The sequence below is a fragment of the Brachyhypopomus gauderio genome, chromosome 20 (assembly GCF_052324685.1).
Source record: "Brachyhypopomus gauderio isolate BG-103 chromosome 20, BGAUD_0.2, whole genome shotgun sequence".
In the NCBI taxonomy this organism is placed as follows: Eukaryota; Metazoa; Chordata; class Actinopteri; order Gymnotiformes; family Hypopomidae; genus Brachyhypopomus; species Brachyhypopomus gauderio.
The window spans coordinates 8,018,970-8,045,639 of record NC_135230.1 but is presented as its reverse complement, the minus strand read 5'-3'; the positions used below and the strand labels follow the sequence as shown (position 1 = coordinate 8,045,639).

The 26,670-nt window shown below is 42.9% G+C and overlaps 1 protein-coding gene and 1 long non-coding RNA gene across 3 annotated transcripts in view; one reads left to right on the top strand and one right to left on the bottom strand.

The window, feature by feature from the left end:
• Positions 1 to 47: 47 nt before the first annotated feature.
• Positions 48 to 11,567, top strand: LOC143484545 (uncharacterized). 2 transcript variants are annotated; one of them, XR_013122655.1, is made up of 5 exons: positions 48 to 228; positions 9,403 to 9,609; positions 9,878 to 9,932; positions 10,030 to 10,116; positions 11,105 to 11,567. It is a non-coding gene; the product is annotated as an uncharacterized LOC143484545 (long non-coding RNA). The 2 variants fall into 2 exon arrangements; XR_013122654.1 differs by having other exon boundaries at positions 10,027 to 10,116.
• Positions 11,568 to 17,596: 6,029 nt separating this feature from the next.
• The window catches only part of cfap58 (cilia and flagella associated protein 58), a 96,263-nt gene continuing 87,189 nt past the window's right edge, over positions 17,597 to 26,670 (bottom strand). The window contains exon 19 of the mRNA XM_076983297.1: positions 17,597 to 17,993. Coding sequence (XP_076839412.1) covers positions 17,976 to 17,993 — 18 coding nt within the window. The 3' untranslated portion in view covers positions 17,597 to 17,975. The remainder of the gene's footprint in view (positions 17,994 to 26,670) is intronic.

Here is a 26,670-nt window from a genome sequence, read left to right as displayed (position 1 = left end):
ACCCTCATTCTCCTGATAGCCTTTTGAAACGGACATTGTTACCTTAACACGTGCCCAGCTGCGCATGTTTATTTACCTCGCCGCTGGATCTCGCCCGTCTTCTGACGCCTTATTGATTTGTGGCGTCACGGGCGAAAGTCTTCCCAGCGCGAGTCTGGCGAACCCTGGTTCGTGCTCCACGAGGCGTGTTTATGAGTACGAGCTTCCTGCGTTCATGCCCTCCCAGTGGTAAGTTCACCTGTCAGAGCGGAGACAGCTTGCTTATCTCTTGCCACGTTACTCACGCTGCGTGGAAGGCGAGGAAGGCTTTAGCTGCCACAGATTACCAGTATTAAAAGCTAATAGGCTGATACGATGGTGAATTAGGATTCATGGAGGCAGCTAAAGGGATCATTTACCCCTACGTGCAAATATGGCTAACAACAAATGACAATGAGTTCAGATAATGTTTTTTTTTTAAAGAATTGAATGTTATCTTGAATGGCCAAGACTATAAGTATGTTATTTTAAACAGCAAAGGGTAAGGGCATGAAGAGACACTTTCACATAGGTGTGATGCTGAAACATTAGATAATCATTAGGACAGCTAATTACATAAGGTCTGCATTTGAATCCCAAACATACTAAAACATGTGGGTTGATTAAATGTTCACAGTACATGCATGTGCCCCAGAATAATAATTAAAAAAAACATTCCCTGTGTCATTAGGACTTGATTTTCATGTCTGCTTCCAAATAATATGCAAATAATACAATAATGCAAATAATAATTTAATAATTATAATTCTTATTTTTTTAGTTCCTGTCAGTCACTTAGACTCATCCTATCGTCTCCCCATACAGCATCTCTGATTATAGCTGTTTAACATATGCAAAACAGGAGTCCCAGTAAATGAAAATGAGCTTAGCTCTTGAAATGGACGAGCACCGCACAGAGTTTAAAACACTGGTCATTCAAACAATAGCATTGTTTCACATTAAAGCACTGCATTATGTCCATACTATTAAAACAGATTTATGGTCATATAAAAAATAATATTCCTTTATAAAATGGAAAAACACTGGTCTTTGTACACCAAGGCACTAAACCTTAGACAGATTGTCGCTGAATGTATACAGTTTTATTTTGGATGTGGGTACTAATTTTAATACGGAACTGAAAAGTAAGCTGTCTCAAACTCAAATTTCACCACTGACTAGTGGCTGCATAATGCATTATAACACTCCTTTGCTCGCAAGTTGGAACGAAACCACATCACACCTTGCAATATTAATGAGTGCAAAGCACACATGGTGCAATCCCCATTTGTTTTACAATCAAACCTACGCCATATTTGATCCCCAACTGGATCTGTTCTGAGTGAGATATTTCAGCACTGAGTAGTGCATCAGTGATCAAAACTGGGACATGAGATGACTTTACAGTTTTGCTACGAATGCAACGCGCGGTAAACACCAGCACGCACATACCTTTATACACTATTAAAAAGTAGAGTGTTGACAACCTGCTTTTAAGTGCTAGTGACATAAACATGCTAAATTATAGGTTTGCTCCCCAAGTATGGTGCTTGCCCAGGAAGAACACATCACCAGAAGAACCCGAAACACTTATGATGTGCTGTGCATTCGATGGAGGCATGTGATGTCATTCTCCACGTTTATCGCAGAGAGATGCCATTTAGAAAGACACAGTGCTTTAATTAACACCGTGGTCTTAAACAACAGAAGCAATGCTAAGCTATGGCCAGTTTCATACATCTGATATAATTTTTGACATTTCAGAAAAACAAAGGGAGAATGATTTCTGCATAGCAATAATAAGCTACAGATAGCAGCACCAGAACACTGTGGATAATATGTACCATTTGCGGATAATAATCACTGTATAGATTTACCCTGGATTCTGGCAAAATGTGCTCTATGGGAACATTTTGGTTTGTAGTTAATCCTTATACTTCATGCCATTTTTCACAAGCAGGAGATTTTCTGTTTAGTAATTTGACCTTTGATCCATGAACTCCATATTTTTGTCTTACCTTAGGATATAAAGCTACCCATAAAGGTAAATAAAAATCAACAAGATAAAGTTTTATTCCAGATACTTTTTCAATGAATTTGATATTATAAGTCAAAGGATTTGTCAGCACAACAACTTTCTTGCATATATATTTTTAACATATAGACACATATGTATAAACAAAATCCAAAATAGAAACTAAATATCAATTATCTATAATAATAATATATATGATGATGTTTGGGTACATGATGGTGTGTGGGTACATGATGGTGTGTGGGTACATGATGATGTTTGGGTACATGATGGTGTTTTGGTACATGATGGTGTTTGGGTACACGATGGTGTTTTGGTACATGATGGTGTGTGGGTACATGATGGTGTTTGGGTTCATGATGGTGTTTTGGTACATAATGGTGTTTGGGTACATGATGGTGTTTTGGTACATGATGGTGTTTGGGTACATGATGGTGTTTTGGTACATGATGGTGTTTTGGTACATGATGGTGTGTGGGTACATGATGTGTTTGAGTACGTGATGGTGTTTGGTACATGATGGTGTGTGGGTACATGATGTGTTTGAGTACGTGATGGTGTTTGGTACATGATGGTGTGTGGGTACATGATGGTGTGTGGGTACATGATGGTGTTTTGGTACATGATGGTGTTTTGGTACATGATGGTGTGTGGGTACATGATGGTGTGTGGGTACATGATGGTGTTTTGGTACATGATGGTGTTAATAGTGATGCATCAACTCCACAGCAACAGCGGCCCTGACATTATTATTTACTTTTTGTACTACTCAACATATATTATCAAAGTTCCCATACACGTCATGCATAAATACGCCTTCCATATGCCTCTTAACTACAAGTACCCACACTCAAAGAAAACCTTCATCCCAACCAATACTCAAATGCCCCTCACTAATTCTATACCATATATAAATATCCCTTATTGACAAATACTCCTAGCCTCCCAACCAAAAAGTAATCAACCAGTTATACACCCCATAGCCAAAAGGTCACCAACCACAGATTTCCCCCACAGCCAAAAGGCATTCAACCACAAGTATACAACCAACAGCCACAAGGCCATCAACCACAATCAACCCCCCCCCCCCCCCCCCCACAGCCAAAAGTCACTCAAGTACAAATGCCCCCCAGAGCTAAATGCACCTAACAAGTATTAACTACAAATATCCCCACAGCTAAATGCCCATAAGATGGCCAATGGTCTTTCAATCAAAAATACCCCCTCAGGAAAACGTCCCTCTCAACAACAAATACTCCCGCTGCCGTATAACCCTAACCCTAACCCAGAACCCTCCTGCTCATTTTCAGATGGGAAGCACTCATCCATCTGTATTAATCTCAATTTCCTTCCTTAGAATAGAATGAATGAAAGAACCCAGAGTGTTTTTAGTGTTGGCAGTTTTGCATTATGTGTTCCTCTCGGGAGCAAAAAGAACCTCTTTACTCAGGTTTTTCATCCCAAAAATTTCCAATAAGCTGAACAGAATGCTTAAGATAGATTTGTTTTGATTAGACAAAGCTATAAAAAACATAGTTAAAAAACTAATATGAAAAGCATATAAAAAAGTTACCTTTATAGCTGCCGTCAAAAACGTGATTTATTTCAGTCTGTAATCTTTTGTTTCTTTATTTATTCCTTTCTTCATCACACTTGTACAATGTATTTTTACAGCTTTTAGCAGGTTTTGTCAAGTCATGAAGGTTGAAGTTTGTTCATTGTGTATATACAGAATAACTTGGCCCTGGAGAAGATACCTAACTGCACAACATGGCCCTCAGGCAACGACAAGAACAAACAATGTTTCTCTCCCCCATATTCCAAAATATAAACTTTCTCAAAATATCAATAACAAATGTGCTTCCTTGCAAGCACACATGATTATTTTTTTAGCTTGTTTCCAACATATCAATGGCTTACAGAAACTGAAAACTGAAGACGAGTTTGGTTTCCTGATGTTCTCCCAGACCTTGTGGTCCTGCTATCTGAAGGAAGGGCCCTACCCTTGCTGGACTGAGATGTAAATGGTCATGGCGAGATGCATTTACATGGGTAATGGACCAAAATACTTGTGAGCATTAAAGGAATGTTCTGTCTATAAATGGTTATAATAAGATGTCCTCAAATCTACAAGGGAGTCACGAAGCTTCTGTCCCTAACTGGATTTGAATTCCAGTCACATACAGCTAAAGTCAGCGGGTAAACTTCTTCAACTCTGATCTTTTATAAAAAAAAATAAAAACAGAAGAGGAAAACTGCTCCAGTGTATTTTTGCTACTACGGCTTACAGTGCTATTAGGTTGAATTTGCTTGTCACACGGTCTCCAGCAGAACCTACACCAGGCATCATAGCCAGCTTCCTCCCGCCCTGCCGATATTACCGTGCGCTTCAGACTTCCTTGTCTTCATGTGTTTTCGTATCTGGTACTGGTATTAGACGGCTTCGTGTCATGTGGACTTTTTTGATATTGTGAACTTCATTCTGTGTCTCGCTGCCTTCATTGGTGTTCACGTTTTCTGACCCTGCCTCTATTTGTTTGTGTGTTTGTTTTTTATATTGTTTAGATTGTGAACCTGGACCTTTCGCCCTTGTAGCCTCTGTGCTACAGTCCTTCTCTTCACTGTATAATGCATTTTGCAGTATTGCAACAGCCTTCTACTTCTGCCATGATAAGGACACATGTGCTGTTTGAACTCATTTCCACACTGCGTTCCTGGCTTCTGAGGTGTATGATACACATCGAGTTATTATTGCCTCTCCACACAATGACTTTCATGCACAAAGAAAGAGACACGTCTGGCCCAACAGACTTAAACAGAGGTTTCAGAACGCTGAAAACCCCGGCCTGAAGCTGACAGAGGCGGCTGAGGAGAGACGGAGTGTCACTCCGGAGTGGTGGTGGAGGTGGTGTTATAGGAATATCTTCCCAGTCCTCTCAATTTATGGGGAGATCTTTCCTGAGCTTCCAGAAGTGCTGAACATGCACCCAACAGGGCTCGGAAAATCCAGAGGAACCACGAGCTCCGTCCCCCACTCCATAAACAGCCTCCGCCCCGCCCGAGGCCGTCTGCAAGCGGAGGGCAGCCCGAGGTGTGCTGTCATCACATCCATTCCCTTAAGGCAACGGCTTCCGCCTGAGCCACCGAGCTGGTTTAAGGCCGAGTGGAGTCAGAGGGTGTGCTGAAGTGCCTCCTGCGGTGGGGCCCGTGAGGACGGGTGGGTTTGGCCTGCCGGAGAGCACCAGGGTTTACTGAGACTGCTAATGTTGCAGGCGTCAGGCATCCTGCAGAAATACACATCTTGTCATTTTGCAAGCAGCGTTTCATAGACCAAGCAAACACTGTAGAAAACGGACATATCAGATTGGGTAATGGCCCTAGTTTCTGTGCACCTCCTCCGCTTGAATACCGTTTTGTGTTTTTGACCCTCTGCCTGTGACAAACCTTACCAAGAGAAAACAATCTGGCCAATAGGCAGAATCACTGAAAATGTGGAATGTGGAAATATCGAACCTGAGACATGTGAGATTAAGACCACATAAAGGAGCGTAACCCAGGGACATGTGAGATTAAGACCACGTAAAGGAGCGTAACCCAGGGACATGTGAGATTAAGACCACGTAAAGGAGCGTAACCCAGGGACATGTGAGATTAAGACCACATAAAGGAGCGTAACCCAGGGACATGTGAGATTAAGACCACGTAAAGGAGCGTAACCCAGAGACATGTGAGATTAAGACCACGTAAAGGAGTGTAACCCAGAGACATGTGAGATTAAGACCACGTAAAGGAGTGTAACCCAGAGACATGTGAGATTAAGACCACGTAAAGGAGTGTAACCCAGAGACATGTGAGATTAAGACCACGTAAAGGAGTGTAACCCAGAGAATTGCTGGAGTTGTTCTATCGTACTCTAGACTGTATGGTAAAGTCTTCTTCAGGGGAAGCCATTTCATTTTGCATGCGTGGTTATGGCTGAGGTGTGATGTGTATCTGCCAAATGACTTCGTATGCCTTTGAGAGCCTCGACTCTACTATGTTGATTCATGTTACATGGCACTCTTCGTATTACACAGTTCAGTACGTTCCATTTGTCTGATAACGCTGGATGTGCTTATTTGAACTTTGTGTCCTATCTGCGCTTTGTTTAGCCAATGGGGTTTTAGTGAAGTCTACCCATCCTGGCCCTCCTAAGTATCTGATATCTCTGAGTAAAAGCAATACCATGTGCACCTTCAATTAAGTCCCCACGATCTGCAAGACAGATTCAATGTCATGTTGTTGACTTCCGCGACACAACAGATTCAAACTGTGGGCTCGTCGTGTGCCCCCGTGATCTCTGCCAGGGGCTGCAACATACTATTCAGACCCACTTTGTATGCGCCAACATTTAAACGGGTTAAAATCAAATCCCTTATCTATATGCAAATCGTGAGAGATCAGCTTCAATAAACGCTCCGCGTGCCATCTCCAAAACACGCCGGCTCCTTCCTGCCCGGGGCCGGCTGGGCCGTCTTCCCGGCGCGGGCTGGAGCCGAACGGCGCTAACAGGTGGTGAAAGCACGGTGTTGAGTGTTCCACGGCGCGTTAAAGCCTTCACGGCACTCCACACGGACCTCCAATACTGCAATAAAACAATACCATCAATCCCAGCTGGAGCCTGAGAGGTTGGTTTAAAACACTTTAGAGATCTTATGTATGCAGTTTTTAATGCGCAATATGAACCAGAAGAAGATTCTCTCAGTGAAAACAGTGTTTCCACTTAGCGTTTTTTATTGAAGGAAAAATGTGCAATAAATCTGGAAGGGACTTTTATATCTAAAATATAAATATATAAAATTATATATATATATATATATATATATATATATATATATATATATATATATATATATATATATATATATATATATTTGCTGGCTATTTTATCTTCCTGCTACGCACAACCCCCCATATCGAGCTCATTACAGCAGCCCTGGGGGGAGAACTCTCCAACAATACCCTACGAAGCACGGGGCCACAACAGCACATATTGAATTAGGCCGCCATATCAAATCACACGGCGGCGAAGGAGCAAATTGGAATTCACTGGGAGTGTGCCTGTAGATGTCCGCCGAGTCTCACGAAGGCCTCGCAGAAGTGAGCTAAGAGTTTTATTAACAGTATTGAAGACCACTCTGGAGTTAATGGGCAGACAATGGGGCAAACTCGCCAGTGAGCGGGAAGGACATTTGCATTTAAATTAGAGCGCGTTTCAAAATCCCATCGAGAGCCGAAGATGCAGCGGGCGGAGGAAGAGGGAAGGGACGGGCGGAGTCCTCCGAGGGTGGAGGCAGAGTGAGGAGGAGGAGGAGGCAGCCGAAGAGATTCGCCTTTAAAAAGGGAGAAATGAAAGACTTCCAGGTACGCTCGAGAAACGCCACAGATCCAGCATAAGCCATCGCCTCCTTCCTTTATCGATGTCTACAGAGGACGCCACTCTGTTTTTCTCTTTTAACACACACACACACACACACACACACACACACACACACACATACACGCAGTCCCTTGCTCCACTATGCTTTTTCCCTTCCCTAAATCTCCCTCACTTACAAGTTTTCCACCCTCCAAAATAGAGTGTTTGAGCGCTGAATAGGAGATGCTAACACCTTCCCTTCTCCCTTCGAGTTGCGGCTCTATCTAATTCACTCATGGCCACAGTCATTCAGATCCAGGGCTTGTGTGCCCGAGACACGTGGAGAATCCACACCGGCCTCAGATGCCAGCTGCTCCTTATCACCATGGCTCCTTACACCTTCAGAGGACTCCAGAGAGACAGACAGGCAGAGAGAGAGAGAGAGAGAGAGAGAGAGAGAGAGAGAGAGAGAGAGAGAGAGAGAGAGAGAGATGCTTTGACCTAACTTTATCACATTCCCACTGGCATCTCTCACTCAGCACTTACTATCTGCTTCCTGTCTTTGAGGGAAATACCGATTTCTGAGGCCTGTCAGCATTAAAGGGCAAACTGTGAAGGATGAGTGATATGCATATGTGAATGAAATATATGCACCTCACAAATTGCCATATGGGTGATCGGCTGTGTTTGTTTTGAATATGCTAATATGCTATGTAAGCCTTTCTGGCTATATGCTAAGCGTATGTAGATTTTACCTGTGTAGCTTTATTAATTTAGATAAGTAGCTAATAAAAACAATTCAAGTTCTAAATTTACATAACGGTCAACAGTATCAACATTCTTGAATTGACTCTTTACCAATAACATGGTGATGTCGGAGGGAGAAAATGCAGTGGTGATAAACTCTCTGAAGATACCGCACACCTCACAGTTTTATGACGTTCCACAACAACCATGCTAAAGAACCAAAATACCTCAAATAATTAAGCGTCATTGAATAACAGCATTTCAGTTCGTCGTTTAGATCACTCTCTGATCACAAATGGGACACGATGGGTTCCGAGGCAAATATGTTCACGACATTTCATTTTAAAGAGACTTAAGTATAGCTTTAGAAGGCTTTATTATGCAGATTACCATCCTTTGCAGTGAGCATAATGAGCATAATAATAATTCCAGTAAGGCACTCTAACAGTTGTGTGGTTAGTGCAGGTCCGTTCAAACGTTACCATGAAAACCCATCTGACCTGAGGGAGGTTGTTTATGGTTTTTACATTCTTCTTCATTGCATTTAGCTTTTCCTGTTTACCTCTTTCTCTTAAATGAAACTAGAGACAATAGAGAAATCTGAATCTTATCCTACTGAATAAGATGATTGAAGAGTAATGATGGTGTTTAATAGGAGTGTTGCATCTTGGATGGGTTGTGCTAATCTTCCCTGTGTTTATGGGTATGGATGTTTGACTAGGATGAGGATGTTGACTATTCAAGCAACAAAGTAAGGTTAATGCTCAGTGTCAATGCCTAAAACATGTAGTTTTCGTTTAATTACTTTAGTCCTCAAACATACAGTATAGGTTTTCATAAAGCTTATGTAGTAACATACAGAGGACACTGTCACCCAAAGGACCATAAACTAGAGATCGCTAGGGATCCCACTGCAGGGCTGGGTGACATGACAACGTGATTAATAACATCGATAGTAATGTCAATAGTACCACACAACTGCGTTCATACTGTATTTGTGAAACTGGATTATCCAGATTGAGTGCCAGTCCTCCATGGAGCAGCTACGCCATATGCTACACCAACACCATTCCTAGAGGAATTTTGCACCACGCGCCATTGCATGCATCTTCTCACATCACATGGTGCATCACCCTTCACTCCCAGCAGGTATCAACTCTGGTCTGACCTAACCGAGCACTTCTCAATCGTTTTCCTTCAATAGTGTGGAAATGGTCCAGACTGACTAAACTCGACATGCATCAATCCACCGTAATTTGCAAATGTCGCAGTGAGACTGTCGGGACAATGAGAGACAACCCAGCCGACCTTCCGAGCCACCTTTAAACAAACACACCCCAAAGAGCACACGGAGAGTTTAATGCAGCGTGAAACCCATCCATCATCTTCAGTCTCAGCGTCACGGTCAGAGGTAACAAGTCCTAAACAGATCACTATCACTGAAGCATATGAGAAATGTGTCCCACAGGACCACACAAAAAAATGCTGTAAACATGTAACCCAAACAGAGGGGTTTTATCTCGCCAGAGATACGGTGCACATTCAGACCGTTGAAAGCCATGGTTTTAGAAAACTGATGTTTTCTGTTGATATGCATGTTATGAGATACCCAGTCACAAATACTTTAGAATATGGTGTAGTTTCAAGTAATTTTTTTTTTTATCTTGATGTTTATTCAGAAAAAAAGTGTCAAAGACCCTTGTGCTGATTATGCAACATCTCTGCAAAAACACGGTTAGTTCATTCCCTTTCAGTTATAAGAATCATTCCCTTTCAGTTGCAAGAAGCAAATGGATTTAATTAAAGCACATGGTTCAATCTTCCTCAGCAGACGCTGATTACTGAGCCATCTTCATGGTGAGGCTCCACACTGAAGACGACTGCCAGAGTGTTGGAGCAGGAAGTTGCCATTTCTCAGGTACTGAATGCAATTTCTCAAGTACTGAATGCAGACACAAACTCGAACCTGGTGCCAACGGGGCAAGACAGTGCTGGAGTCCCTGGTTAAGACCACGGAGTCCAGCGCATAAGGGGCCACACCCCACTACACAAAACCACTGCGTCACCTACTGAAGTCCAGCATACTGAACATAGATGCAGACACCACTAGTCTCATGAAAACAATGAAGAAAACCACGATAGCCTTGATTAAAAATACAACTCTTTCACATAAAACCTGCTGCACCTGAGTTTGAAAGTATGCAGGGGGATCATGTTAAACAGTAGTTAGTCAGCAGTACAAGTGACAATAAGAGCAAACTGCTCAGATGAAAGTGAGTTTGTGGTCCTACTCTGTCCTACACCTACTATTTAAATTGCGCTTATATCTCACATCTGCTAGAACAGGTAGACTGAGGTGCAGGCAACACAGAGGTTAAAGTTCTTACACCCAAGAAGAGTTCTCAGATGGGAGCAGGCACAGGACGAAACGTGAAGACGCAAGAACACAGAGAAGACCGCCAGGCGAGGAACATAAACCACGATGTGAAACGTATTAAAATGAGAGCAGTCAAAGGAGCAGGTGGGGAGATGAGCAGGAGGGAGAGAGCAGGAGACACAGCGACTGAACACACACACACCGCGCAGGAGACACAGCGACTGAACACACACACACCGCGCAGGAGACACAGCGACTGAACACACACACACCGCGCAGGAGACACAGCGACTGAACAAACACACACCGCGCAGGGCAAACGCCGGTGCTCGGGTGACTTCGTCTCACTAGACGGAAAAAGAAAACGTCGGCAGAGATGAAGAGATAAACTGCAGAACGGAGTTGGAGAACATGCTCTGTAATGATTTCAGAGACTCATTTGGAGTAGGGCTGTGCTTTCGCATTGCTGAATTGGAAGACTATATTTGACTTTTATTTTTTATTTAAGATATTTTCGGTTATTTTCCAGGGGACGGAAGAGAAACTTTCCTGACATTGTGGTTAACAGACCAAAGAAAACCAACACAAAGGCCAGCACTTTCAGTGCACTAAGTGAGGATCATTTGGATGTGGGTACTGGTGTTATGGAAAGTTGTTGTGTTGATCACTGTCAAACGTAACTTTCCAAAATGGTCCCCTGATGTTACTGGGTGATCTACTGAAACTGTTACTTTTGTCAAATAGTATGACATCTGAGACGAGCATCGCCTTCATAGACCAGATGTTATTGTCAATTGATTTTATATATATAAAAAAAAAAAAATACTGCGTACAATTTGAGAAAACACAGAGAAAGCAGCACACAAGGTCATTCTTCATCCTGTTGACACAGAAACATTTTGGCTCACAGGCAGTTGATGAGGTGCTAAGATTTTTGATAAAGGATTTAAAATGAACAAGTGTACAAAAGAGCGGTGCATGATTTTTAAATAGGAAGCCACAGAAAATGGTGCAGCACTGAAGATTTCATATATACATGTATCTCTCATTCCTTTTTCAGTGCAGGAGCTGCATTGATAATTTTAATTAAACTTTTCAGCACTGTTTGCAGAAAGAATGGCATTGAATATCTGTGTGAACACATAACGTACTTCTGAAACGTTTTATGTTTTGACCTGTAAATAAGGGGTCAAATCACCGCATCAGTACACATGCGCAGGCAGGAACACCGTTAGCAGACCCAGCTCCTCTGCTGGGACTTAATCAACCACCTCAGAAAAAATATCGGAGATGTCGGGAGGTGAAAGGTGAAGTCGCTTTCATTTTTGAAAGAGGATATTACTGTGTTACTGAGGTGAGAGTTAAAGAATTCACTGATGAGTTTGACGGCATTAAGTTTGAGTTATGTGCAGTCGAGGACGCGGTTAGCAGCATCGCATTTGCTTGGCACTTAAGCGGACGTCGTGACAAGCTCCATTAGAGACACGGGCTACGGCCTGTCCACGCGCACAGATGAGGCTACCGCTTTGCAAACGAGCAAAAAAAAAATAGCCAGCTTGCAGGAAAAATGCCTCGATAGGGAAGGACGAATGAGGAGATTGAACATTCGCATACCGACCGTTGCCGGGGGCTTAGGCTTGAACTCTTGTCACCGTTCCAAAGTTGTTAAAAGAAGAGATTATGCTAAAAGAAAAGAGGGAGATTATGGTTGATAGATGGCACTGCGGCCCTCGGGTAAGGCAGCCAGGGGGCACACCCTGCACCATCGTGGCCAAACTACACCATTACAGGACTGCAGAGATTCTGCACCCAACCAGAAGAGCTGGCTAGGACTCCAGTGAAGCCTCCAATCACTCATTCACCAGTAAGAAAAGATCATACATTGTTTACCCAGAAACAGGGGAAATTCCTCATGAAGTCCTTAAACTCTTGCCAATGTAGGATCATGTCATTAACACACACCACTGCCCTGTGACTGAGAATCCACACAATCTATTTTGTCTTTCTCTACAGTACTGACCATCAGACAGATGCTGTGATCTGTGACTTTTCCCCATTTGTCCTGGGAGGAGAGATACACATGCCACACAGTGGTATTAATTTCCGTGGTGAACTGGTGCATATGCTATGTGAGTGTGGTTCATGGCCATTCAGTGACTTTCAGCACCAGAGATTCATCTCCAAGTCAATTGTAATGTCTGTTACATTGTGCTGCTCTAATTCCCTCTCCATTTCTGCGTTAAAGGACTCTGGAATCAACTCTGTAGCTGAAGGAGAAATGTATCCATGCCTAACTCATCTAAATACTGATCGTCAGCCCTGGACTGTAAAACAAGTAAGAGAGGGTGTGGCCTCTTCCGTTGTCACAACACCCATCCGGTTGGGTCACGACTCACGACTATTGTGGTATTTTGAGGCTCCCCTGTGTGGGATCCATGAGGCCAATCACTCCCACATTTCCATAACTGCCAGGTTATTGCAACTTATTGGCTCGAAGTTCAACAGGAGAACATTTCTTTTCTGCCATCCTCTTTTTTTTACAAGAACATTTTTAAAGATGAGAACTGAGTCTTTTCCTATGTATATAATAAAGGATACAAAATCATTATGCTTTGATGATATTTTTCATCTTTGGGTTGTGCTTTCCACTTTCAGGCTGCCAATTTCTGTGTTTGTTTTGTTACGTTTCATGCTGCTGAAAGATACAGGGAGGTAACAGTTCCTCGGGAAGTACAGTTAAAAGCTAATCAATTCTACATGTAATAAATGTAATGAATGCATGGGGAATATCTGGGGAAGAGAAAACACTTTCTAAGAAAACATTAAAAAGTAACTTTCCATCAAATCAGAAGTATCAGAATGCCCACAGTCATAATCAGTGCACCTATGACAGATTGGTTCCTGGTGATTCTGGAATTAATGGAATTCTCTGCATGTTCTGAAATATCTCCAAGAAACATCTTGACCCCAGTATCAGTCATTGTCCTGCATAGAATAATAAATGTTATTGTCAGATATTTGGCATTCAAAATTATTACAAGTACATCAAAAACATTTATAATAATGATAAAGCACATTTGTGATTTCAAATTGGACTGATAAGTTATAAATGATAGCAACAAATAAGAATAGGAAGAAATGATGAAGCCCAATTCACAAGTGTCTCTTTACATAACAAACGTGTCTTAGCTACAAACAAAATGGAAAAGTGGTCCAGTTAGTTAGGACTGTTCTGCCATTCTCCAAAGTACTGATTTTGAATGAAGAATTTGATCAAACTCAACCTTATATTTGATTAACGATACCTAGGCCGTCTCATTTCTCTCTGCACTCTGTTGGCTTCCCTAAAAAACAAAAAACAAAACCGAAAACAAAACTCCACACTTTGAAGCTGGAGTTACAATACAGCTTAACTGAACAACCCAATTGAACAGATAATATAAATTATCCTACATGTACATTTACATTTACATTTATATTTCGGGATGTAAAAGTTATCTCAGTAGAGAGTGGGAGGAGTCACATGGTAGATGACATCACATGCTAAAGAATGTTTCTCCAGGAACATATTCTGACTGATGAAATCACACTCACCTGTCAGGAGATGGTTGCAGAACTCCCCAGGCAAACAAGACGGACTGGTGTTTTACACAGGGCTTATGCAGAGAACGTTGTGCAATAATAACTCTGCAGTGTAACCTATGTTTGTAAATCTACTAATAGCAATAACAAAAACCTGTAGAAACAAGAGACTTCACAGTTCAACATTAGACCAGTAAATAATACCTTGATTTTTACAGCTTGGTATACCTGAGGAGGAGGAGGTTTGATAGATCTTTGATCTTCTTTCAGGTGAAGTGACAGCATCCTCAGACTACAGATGCAGTTAGAGCAGACCCTTCAGCAGCCCTGTGTCACAGCAGAATATGTCTATGTACTCTTCATGCTGATATAATCTATGTATGGCATAGGAACACAAAGTAACACAGGATAATATTAACATGGACTTGTGTTTGTAGGAAAACAAGTTAAAGTAGTGGTTTGTAGTTGTGTCCACAGTATTATTTTAATTTTCCTCATACTCTGTGTAATATAGCCCAATTTGGAAGCAGATGGCGAGGCTAAAGTTCAGACACCTCCACTCTGTTCAGTAGGTGTTTACCTCTGGTTAACTTGTACCTGGACACTGTAGCTGGAAGATAAACGTGTTTTAAAAATAATATTTTAGATAAAATGTTTTAAGATAAAAATATTTTAAGATAAAAATGTTTTGATAATAAAAACTTGAAATTAAATTATTTTGATATTTTTGTATTCATCATTAGACACTTGAATTCAATATTAGACATTTGACATGAATGAATTTTTTTTTTTTTACATTTGCAGAATGTTAGGTAAAATCTATCTACACCAAAGAACAGAATGGTAAAAAAAAAAACTGTTCGCCACTGTGTTCAGTAACTTTGAAATAAACCTAATCCACACTTACATTTAGGAAATTTGTGACATTTAACTTTGTATTTCCAAGTTCAAAAGGAAATAGGGCATTATATTCTACAATATTCTAAACGACTGCCTCTGGTATGTATAGTAGAGTATACAGAACATTCGTATGTGGACCATACAGCAGTATCTTTACGGGTCAGCGTGCAGGGAGAGGGCCCGTCTGCAGCCTGCTTGGAGAACCTTGTGACATGGCAGAATGTTCTGGCTATAAACCACAACCTCACGCACACAATATTCACATTTCATGCGATGTTTGGTGATTAATTTTTGGATTCTAGCATTACGTCTTTTCACGTGTGCAACATAACGCACAAGACAGCTGGCTACATCTGCTTAGTGACAATGTAAACAGATTAGACTGTACCATTATGATATGAGCTCACTCGATTTCCTCTCCAGCAATGTCTGGAAGTGTTGTGCAGCTGTTTAGCCCCAAACGGTGTTGCAGAAGAACCCCTGACCATGGATGGATCATCATGAAGTTCCTGCTGGCTCCTCAGGAAAACGTGAAGGGGAAAATATTCACACTGCTGCTTTTACAGTATTTACATTGAAATGTGTTCTGCTAAATATATATACAGCTCTTACTATAAAACGTCATGTCAGAGAAATACATTGGTGGTTCCAAACAGAACAAATATTCTAAGGAAAAAAACTTAAATACAGTTATACTTTGCAATATAAATCATAAATAGTGCTTCAGTGTAACTTTGTTTCCATTAACGTATTGTTAAACATCTACCACAGTTGCCCCACATGTTTATTGACATGAATATGACAAAATAATATTGGATATTATTAGTAGTCTCTTCTAATCAGAGACATCTCCTGTCAATAATGACATGAATTCTTCATAAACCTGCAGGCTATTTAATTTCCTCTAAGACTAATTTTCATCTCTAAATTATCGAACTAACTAGCTTTCTAAAGCCCAAATCCTGAAAGATGAGCTACTGCTAAAGGTCAGGATCCTCTCAGTGGATCCTCTGAGTGGATCTTCTCAGTGGATCCTCTCTATTGAAGGAGTTTTGTTACCAATATGTTTTTTTGTGGTCATTTTTGTGCTTGCCATACTGTCATGCAAGATCAAAATATTTTGAGAACGTTGTGTAAAGCTTTCAGTCACAAATACACCTACGCAGCAAAGTCAGAAAGTCAAAAGTTAGGAGTTGATTCTACTGAATAATTGAATGTATGCTCTACATAATTGAATGTTTGTTATTGAGTTAAAAAATGTATTATTAAAATTGATTGCTCACGTCTTTGAGAATTGACTTCCAAGTGAACCTAAGTACTATACCTTAAAAGCAATTGGAAAATTATAAAAACTATGTAAGATCATACTACAAATACATGGCATGAAGAACTCTTGTGTTATGTGAGAGGTAAAAACCATGGAATTCACCATGCAACAAACAAAAACAAAATAAATGTTAAATTATGGAGTTAAGTTATGTTAAGTTATTGCAATCAGACATTGTGGCAATGGGGAGCCAGGACACCAGGGCAAATGGGAATCATCATCATCATCATCATCATCATTATCACCATCATCATCCCCACACCCCCAAATTGTGAACTAAGATCCAATAAAACCAAACACCAACATCAAGCCCAGAGCTGCACACCTGAGACAGGAGATCAGGGCTCCAGTTGAAGTGGGCCACCAGCACCAAGGGAAGGACCTGGAAAGCTGCTAGAAGATAAGAAAGCTGCACTATAGTCGATCACCATGGTGACGACCATCACTGAGACCAACCAGCTGATATATGCCTCAGCAATAGTGATACTTGAGGTGCTACAAGGTGAACATTAATGCCAAGAAATACCAAGGGCTGAAGTGCAGAAAAGATGTGGAAGGATTGAGTGGTAGTCGGCTGGGGCCCATACGCTGGGATAACAACATCTGAGATCTCCGTCCAGAAGTGTCCGGTCCTGGGAGCAGTTAAGATACTCAAAATCCCCCAGGACGCCCCTGAGCTTGAAGGGAATTTTATATATATATGTATATCAAATCTTACTGTAAAAAAGAAAAAATATAGCTTAGACTGTCACGTTGAGGACCCCGGCCCCTCCCCTTTTGGGCGTGTGTATACGTGGTCCACGTGCATCGTCTGCGTCTGCGTAACTTTGTGGTGAAGGCTATGTCGTGTGATAATGTGTATCACCTGTGAATCGTCTCGTAATCACATGTGGCTAATGTGGTTTGTCTATTTAATGTGCGCTCGCGCAGTGTCCTGTGCTCGTCGTTGTCTATGGTTTACACGTTGTTGTAACCGTGACGTCAGTCAGAAGGATTCCCGTGTCTCGTCCTTCGCCCTGCCCGCACGTCGCATAGATATATACTGTATATACATATATATATGCCTGTTGATCAGGTAACTAGACATAGAAAAGACTTTAATAAAGAGGTCTTTGAAAAATGGCCATTTGAATGAATCACAAAAGTTTGGTCTTGTGCGCAAAAATCATATACATGGTAAAATAAAAGTGATCACGTCATATGAGTCTTTATTGTCATTCCTCTTGTCACAACACACAGTTCTGGAAACCACAGTAATACATGTAACACATGGTGAAATGGCGTTTTGGTGTTTTTAAGAACAAATATTAACCCTTGGGTTCCAACGAATCAAGTAATGCTCTTCACATGGTGGGCTCCTGGCACCTCCATCGCCTTAGTACTGTTCAGTACTGTTCAGTACAGTTCAGTACTGTTCAGTCCATGTTCTGGTTCAGTGTTTTCCTGATTGGGTATAAATATGTCCAGCAGTGGTTGTGTGACCTTCCATAAGTTGAAGCCTGGCTTTTGATCTCTCTCTCTCTCTTTCTCTCTCTCTCTCTCTCTCTCTCTCTCTCTCTCTCTCTCTCTCTCTCCAGCTGTGTGCTCACATTCATGAAGCCACATTCACCTGCGAAAATAAAAACACTCACCATTAAACAAAGTCTTAAATTGTTCCAGTGTAATATTTTCATGTGTTCACAGCAAACAGCAGAAAGAGACCCTGTAACAGTACATGCCTCAGTGAGTCCGTAAACAGACAACAGGCGACAAACAATGCAATAAACTATACAAACAAGATGCACAGGACAGTAAACAATAAGGCGCAAACGCACTTTTCTTAATGTAATGTTAGACGTTTAATGGTGTGTAAAGCAGATCGCACTGTAGAGACTAGAGACAACGTGGCTTCTGCGTAGGAAATGAAGTGCATCTGGAGAAGTGAGTGGAAGAAGTTAAGATCAAGAATAGCGGTGTGTGCCGAGGTGGCCATTAGAGCCTGGGAGGACACTGCTGCCTTATTTCATGTAGGAGGCCTGGGAACACTCCACGGCGGCAGTGAAAGAGATCATTACAGAAGATAGTAAAGGAAGGAGATAAGTAAACATAGAGCCCTTAACGACCAAACAGAACCAGAGTGTGGCGCTCCGTCACGTTTTACACGGGACGTGTCTAATTTAACGAGTAATCAAAACACGGGGGCGGTGGAGCGCGAGTCAGACGCCGGTGCGGTTTGGTGTTTTCAGGGTCGGTGGCGTCGGGGTTGCTTGATGGAAACCCCCCCCGGTGTCAGAGGCGGGCCGTGCCGAACCTGATCTCCCCCATCTCAGGCGTTAGAGGAGTGGTGCTGGTGCTATGATCAGATGTGGGAAATGGGGCTTACAGATTCCCTGCCGGGGAACGAGGCAGCGGAACAGCAACACAAAATAATACCGGGAGCTCTCCGTGCAGATATGGACTCATGTGATTGGGTGTTCATGTATAGAGTTGAATTCATAAATTCCAAAGACTGACCAATTAATAGGAGTTATAATGTGAAGTCATGCCAAATTGAAAGGTGATCACAAAATGTAAAAGATTCATACTGTCCATTGTCTGAATGTTCAAACTGAGTAGAACCCACTCTGGAATGTAAACAACTATATTTATACTTCAAACATACATGCCTCATTGAAATGCAGCCATGACAAGGAACGAGATTGTGTTTAAACTGATAATGCAGAAAACGTGCCAAAATCGAAAGTAGAAGATCCATTGGATTGATTTACCATTGCTCGATTGCACAGAAACAACACATGTGCGTTTGTATACATGTATTTAAAGAATGAAATGTTCAGTTCGTGTCAGAACTGAATGCAAACACCTTAAAATGCAATCAGCTCATAATTAAACAGCATTCCACTGTGTGCTGCTGTGAACGACCCAGAGCACAAAGCACATCTGCACATATAATTCAGGAACAGTACAGTGTCTGCGCCTCAGTGAGGAACAGTACAGTGTCCGCGCCCCAGTCAGGAACAGTACAGTGTCCGCGCCCCAGTCAGGAACATTACCGTGTCTGCGCCCCAGTGAGGAACAGTACAGTGTCCGCGCCCCAGTCAGGAACAGTACAGTGTCCACGCCCCAGTCAGGAACAGTACAGTGTCCGTGCCCCAGTGAGGAACAGTACAGTGTCCACGCTCCCTTTAAGGAACAGTACAGTGTCCACGTCCCAATGAGGAACAGTACAGTGTCCACGCCCTAGTGAGGAACAGTACAGTGTCCACGCCCCAGTGAGGAACAGTACAGTGTCCACGCCCCAGTGAGGAACATTACAGTGTCCGTGCCCCATTGAGGAACAGTACAGTGTCCATGCCCCAGTGAGGAACAGTACAGTGTCCGTGCCCCAGTGAGGAACAGTACAGTGTCCACCCCCAGTGAGGAACAGTACAGTGTCCACGCCCCAATGAGGAACAGTACAGTGTCCACGCCCCAGTGAGGAACATTACAGTGTCCACGCCCCAGTGAGGAACAGTACAGTGTCCGCGCCTAAGTGAGGAACAGTACAATGTCCACGCCCCAGTGAGGAACAGTACAGTGTCCACGCCCCAGTCAGGAACAGTACAGTGTCCACGCACCAGTCAGGAACAGTACAGTGTCCACGCCCCAGTGAGGAACATTACAGTGTCCACGCCCCAGTGAGGAACAGTACAGTGTCCGCGCCTAAGTGAGGAACAGTACAATGTCCACGCCCCAGTGAGGAACAGTACAGTGTCCACGCCCCAGTCAGGAACAGTACAGTGTCCACGCACCAGTCAGGAACAGTACAGTGTCCACGCCCCAGTCAGGAACAGTACAGTGTCCACGCCCCAGTCAGGAACAGTACAGTGTCCGCACCTCAGTCAGGAACAGTACAGTGTCCGTGCCCCAGTCAGGAACAGTACAGTGTCCACGCCCCAGTCAGGAACAGTACAGTGTCCGCTTCTCACTCAGGAACAGTACAGTGTCCGCGCCCCAGTCAGGAATTGTACGATGTCCGCATCCCACCACAACATAATCCTCATTTACACATAATTCCATCTTTATAAAAGTTGTGCAGATGTTATGTAGGCAACATAAAAGTAAAAAATTCCTGTGCTAATGTCCAGATGAAACACACTGCACACTGGGCCCAAGGTTATAAAGGGGGACCTAAAGAAACCTTTACAAGAAAGTGGTGGACGTCCCAATCTTTCGAGCCCTCCCCTCCCTCCACTTTCATTTTCTCTGCGCCAAAGCAGGCAATTTGTTTATTTTGTGTCCTAATGGCTCCTGCAGTCACTGCCACACATAGCCCATTTCCGTTGTTCCAGTTGCCTCGATGTTATCGGAGAAAAAAGAAACGCTGAGCTGTTGCGCCGAGCCCCGCTTCCCTTCGGCTTTAATAGCCTTCCCATCAGCACTGACAAGTGACAGAAACGTTTAGCGCGCTCGCCGCCCGCGTCCCGATTCACACTGGTCTCAGTCTCATCCTAATGGAGGAAGCCAGAACTCAAATAAAGGAAGCTAGTCCTACGGCCACTACCACCTGGAACTGATTTTGTGGTTGGCTTTTGTTGTTTTTTTTTTCTTTTTTCTTTCCCTGAGGTAAATGCGAGGGGTTTTCAAGAGGGGTTTTCAGGGGTTTTCAACATCTAGGAGTTTTCAAAACCGGGAGCCACAAGCGCACACTCAACACATATGTACCGTAATTCTTTGTTCAGTGGCCTTTGTAGATACTTCAACACTCAAACCTTTTTGCTGTTGGATGTACAGCCTCATGCAGAATGATGGGGCTACATCACTGAATATTACTGCTCATCGCAGCCCTTTAAGTTCAAGCAAAAACATCTGGACAGGACTGGATTGGCAAACACAACATGCAGAGCTACACAGAGCCATTTCGCTTAACTGTCCATATACGTCCAAAAGATTAACTAATGAAAGGAAAAGCTTGAATGCTAAAACCATACTGTGAGGACCCTGGTAGGCATTAGAATGAACCGCACAGCCACACAGAGCCACCAGACCTCCTTGCTGTGGGAGGTCATGAATTCCAGCAAATTCCAGTATTTCCATTAGTTTCTTCCATCAACAGTACACAATAATGAATGCAGTTAGCTTTTTTTTTAACCTATTGTCAGTTGGCTGTCGAGCTAAATGTTTGCTGCACTGGTGAAGGAGGGTTGGAGTGTGTGTCCCTGATCTTCACCTCTGCTGGTTTCATCTTCTCAGTCTGCCAATGACTGTCCGTAGTGACTAACACACTAGACCTTCTATTGGCCTATCAGCAGTGCTGTAAAGCATTATTTGCCAGGGTTTTGCTAGCTGCTTAGCTAATGCTAGCTAGCTACCTTGATTTTTTAAACACAAATTCTGTTATTATTTCACGTTCAGCTATCTCTCCTCTAATTATGCATTTGTTAGCAAATCTCCAGAAAGCAAATCGTGTGAACATTACGACAAAAGTACAGCTGAGCCTCAGCTCACGGGGGCTTTATGGGCAGTAGTGTGAGGTGTACGTGTGCACGGAAGCCGTTCATTCTCCCAGCAAAGCACGATTCCAGCCGTAGATCTATTCGATGACTAAGGTGCTTGATAAGATAAGGCCTTTCGTGGGCTAGTTTCACCAGCCCACCTGCTGTTGGCCTGCTCATTAGTGAGGTCTAAATGTGTGTTAGTGAAAGAGAGAGAGAGGGAGAGAGAGGGGGAGAGAGGGAGGGAGAGATAGAGAGGGGTAGAGACCAGTAGCAGGTCCAGTCTCTGATGTGGTTTCCTTCACATACACAGCTTCTCCTCTTGATCAGTGTCCAAGGGCACGTTCCTCATGGCTTCTTTACTCTGACTTCCCCCTCTCTCTCTGTTCCAGCCTGTCTCACACAGCCAGTAATTGGACTGATCAGACTCCTGAAGTGGAGATTTCAGGCTTCTCTGAGAATCAAACTGGAAAAAAATAGCTTTGTCATACACAGAATATACCCTGCTTTTCTGGTTTTAATGCTAGTTTAATGTTAAACTGCCCATGCTCTTAAGCAGCTGCAATAAAAAAGGTTTGAATGCATGTTTTATTAACACAGAGGTTACTGTTCTTTATTTATCTAAATTCAGAGGAACAAGAAACCTGTTAACTACTTGTCCATGGAAGCGTACGTAGAGCGACTCAGAAGCTAGAGCCCACGAGTCTTTAGTTTCATTGCATGCAAACAAACACACACACACACACACACACACACACACACACACACACACACACACACACCCACCCAGGCCACCCCCGCTAGCATTTTTACAGGATGCTGCTTGTGAACATAGCTTGTTAACATCTGCACTCCACTGAAGGCTCTGGAGAGAGATGAAAGAGAGAGAGAGAGAAAGGAAAGAGAAAAGAGGGAGACCTCCTTAAATGGCAATCACAGCAGAGGGAGTGGAGAGGAGCCCCGCTGCTCCGCCGTCATTAACACGCCTCACTTTTGCCCTGATTGCATTCAGTCTTGTAATCTCTCCCACAACAGCCTGACTGAGAAAGTGGGTGGGGGAACTGTTCCTAGACCTGTGCAAAAAAAAAAAAAAAAAAAAAGGTTCATTGTACCCGGAGCCATCACAAGGGGGCGGCGTGTCCTGGTCCAGCTGTTCCTGCTGTGACTGCAAAGAGCGCCAACCAAAAAAAAACCAAACTGAAGCTAATTAAAATCACAGAGCAGAGAAAAAGAGACTATTAGAGAAAGAGAAAATAAATGTGTCAGACAGAGAGAGGGATGGAGAGAGAGAGAGAGAGAGAGAGAGAGAGAGATGACAAGCATGTTAAGTAGGTGTCGCTTAACTCCCTCATGATATGTTTTCATGATATGGGCAGTGATATATTTTCAACCCAGCACTTTAGTACATGAAGCCCAGATTAGGTGCTAGGACACTAGAATGGGCAAGTGTGATCTGTCCGTGAGCTCCAGGATCTCATTTACATCGTCACAGCACAGGGCGCAGCTGTATTTGAGCACCCCACACAACTGCTGCAGGACTCCCATGGTATAAGAGTGCATGCACACACTGGGGTGCAAGAAGGAAAGGTGAAAGGAAAGAATGTCATAACAGCAAAAAATCAAGGGATGAGATGCCCCCCCCCCAAAAAAAAATAAAAATAAATAATAATAAATTGATTTTATAGGAGTATTCTATGGAGCCAATGAGTTTGGTAAAGTTTTCATTCTTTAATAAACCATAACTCCACCAGCAGTCACCTCCTTGGCTATTTATTATGGAGCCAAATCTGAGCCAATTATTGTCATTAACATGACAATAAAGTTAATACTGTAAAAATGAAAACTAAAATTTTAGTTTTGATCTTGAACTTTGAAAATGCTACAATATATTTAAACTAAAAGTAAGTATGAAAATTTTTGATCAGTTTAAAGTACAGTATAACTCATTAAATTCTGAAATTCTTTTGAAAACATTACTTTTATTTTTCACTTTCATAAATAATAGGATCTTTGACATGCTGCTTTTTTCAAATGCAGATTTTGTGTTTTCAGATTCAAATCTTATTGTTTACAGTTTTGATTCTTTTAAATTATTTTTTGGTTTCACATCTTTCTTTTCCACTTTCAGATCATATTTTTTTAGTTTCAGACGTTTGGCCTCCATCTAGTGTGGGGGTCATATCATCATCTAAGCTGTCACGGTCACAGCTCCGGACCCTTCCCTGTGGGCGTGCCACTATGTCGTCTGCGTGTCGTTATGCCCATGTATGTACTTCCGTGGGTGTGGGTTGTTCGTGAGCGTGTTCGTAGTCGCACCTGTGCCTTGTCTCGAGATCACGAGGGTTTGTGTTATTCACCTATTTAATGTGCGTTCGCGCAGTGTCTTGTGCTCGTCTTTGTCTAAAGCTACGTGTCAGCGTGAGTGTTTGTGTGCTACTTGCGCTCCGCACCAAGCTATTTCGTGTTGTGTCCAATAAATGTTAATTGTGCACCGTAATCGTCGTGGTGTCTGCCTCCTGCACCCAGCGTTACATAAGCTATGTTAGCTACATTGCAAATGAAAAGATGTCAATGTGATGAGTTACGCAACCCTGCTAAACCCAATTCTAAACCTAATTCTAATATTCTGGAGTATCTGTTCAAAAGTCACTGCCTTCACAGAGCAGCGAGGAACTGTGATACAACAGGCTGAACTGCACAGTCCGGCACTCTTTCTTATATTGGGACTGGTGCTAACTAAAACGCCGTAGTAAACCCAACCCTGTCACCGGACCTTTCATTGCCATTCAGGTAAATATGGTGCATAGAGTGAGACTGAGGCCACTCCTTGTAAGTTTCATTATTATCATGCTCATTATTCTTGAGGCCAAAAGTATGAAACTGAAAAACAAATGCGATCTGAAAGTGGAAAAAAAAAATCTGAAACTGAGAAAAAAGATCTTTATTTTCCATATTAACAATTATTGTCTCAGATTTGGCTCCAAATTCAGCCAAGCAGGAAGAGATGACTGGTTTTATACAACTGGTTGTTGTATAAAATACATTGATAAGCATAATGGATTCACAAACTTTTGACAAATTTGAGCCAACAAAGATTTGGAAAATGTATTCTATTAAGTTCAGGTTCAACTGATATCTGTAATACTTGTAGTTCACTGCAGTGTTTTCTTCAACCTAGCCTTAGGATCCAGTCTACATTAGGATCCAGTCCACATTAGGATCCAGTCCACATTAGGATCCAGTTTACATTAGGATCCAGTCTACATGAGGATCCAGTCCACATTAGGATCCAGTTTACATTAGGATCCAGTCTACATTAAGATCCAGTCCACATTAGGATCCAGTCTACATTAGGATCCAGTCTACATTAAGATCCAGTCCACATTAGGATCCAGTCTACATTAGGATCCAGTCTACATTAAGATCCAGTCTACATTAGGATCCAGTCTACATTAGGATCCAGTCTACATTGAGAGCAAGTCCACAACTGAACCAAATCATTAAGAATTCAGAATAACTAATGCATCCCCCACCCCCCCCCCCACCCCCCGCACCTCCACCCCCACTCATATAAACACATACTGGACTCATACATTTAGGATCCTGGGGGGCAGGCATGTTACCCAGAGGTCAATGAGGTGGGCCTGCTGTCATGGCCTCACTCATCTCCTCACCACTGTCTGTCCCTCAGTTTTTACTGCACTTTAGACACTGAGGGGCTTTGAGGGGACGGTGTGGACAAACACTGACCAGTGGCCCACGTTTGTCCCAGCACCTGTCCCCTCAACTTTAACTGCCCCATAGTATCTACCATACATGCATATACACCAACACCTACACACAACACAGCACTGGGGGTGGAGGGGTGGGAAGGCCTTCCTTCACCCGTTTCCTGCTCCCTGCCGGGGCGGGGGTGGGTCACTAGCGCGGGGCCGGGCTGGTGGCATCCTGGAACTGCTACCGATCCTTGCTGGTCCAGCCATTCACCCCCGCCGTGGAGGGTGTGTTAGTTTGGATGAGTGTGTGTCTTTGTCCTTGTCTCTTTTGTATAGGTGGGTGAATGTGTACGTGTTGGGCGGGGGGGGGGGGGGGATATATGGGGGTGTGTGTATATATTGGGGTGAATGTGTAAGCATCCTGGGGGGTGGCCCTGTTTCCTCTGGTTCTCCTGGACCTGCGCTCCTTGGTTGGGAGGGTGCTCTCCGGGGGTGCTCTCCCTCCCGCTGGGGCGGGCATGCGGGGGTCACTAGGATGTGCGGCCCTGGGACTCCACTGCTCCTGGAGGGGCCGGGTGGGATTCCCAGGTCTTTCTCTGCCTGCCTCTGGCCTTTGGGGGAATGTTGTTGCTAATAAGTACATTCCATACATTTAGCCTATGTTGCACGTACACAAACACGCACACATATACATCAGTCATTTGTGCTGTATGTCTTAGGTTCACTTTCTGCTCTTCTTTTAGGAGCAACAGTTGGTGAACCATTGCAGTGCTCATCTGAGCTGGTTGTTGTTTTTTTTTCCCCCTGCCCTTCTGTCTTTTCCCTTTTTATTTTCTCTCCCCCTCTTTACTCTCCTCCTCTTTTCTATCTTATGTTCCACCTAACCCCAAGTATTGTTATAACTATTGCACTGTATTATAAAGAATTGTTATCATTTGATTTGTACATAAGTTGTCCTCCAACGATGAATTTAGGTGATTTGATGCCAATGTGCAATTCTCAAGGTTCTGTGTGTTTGAGCAGCACAGGCAGGAGACTGAAAGTGCTCACCATATTCTCGTGTTCCTACAGCCATCTTCATAGCAACCCGAGCAAAAGCCGACGCGCTGTCCCCTAA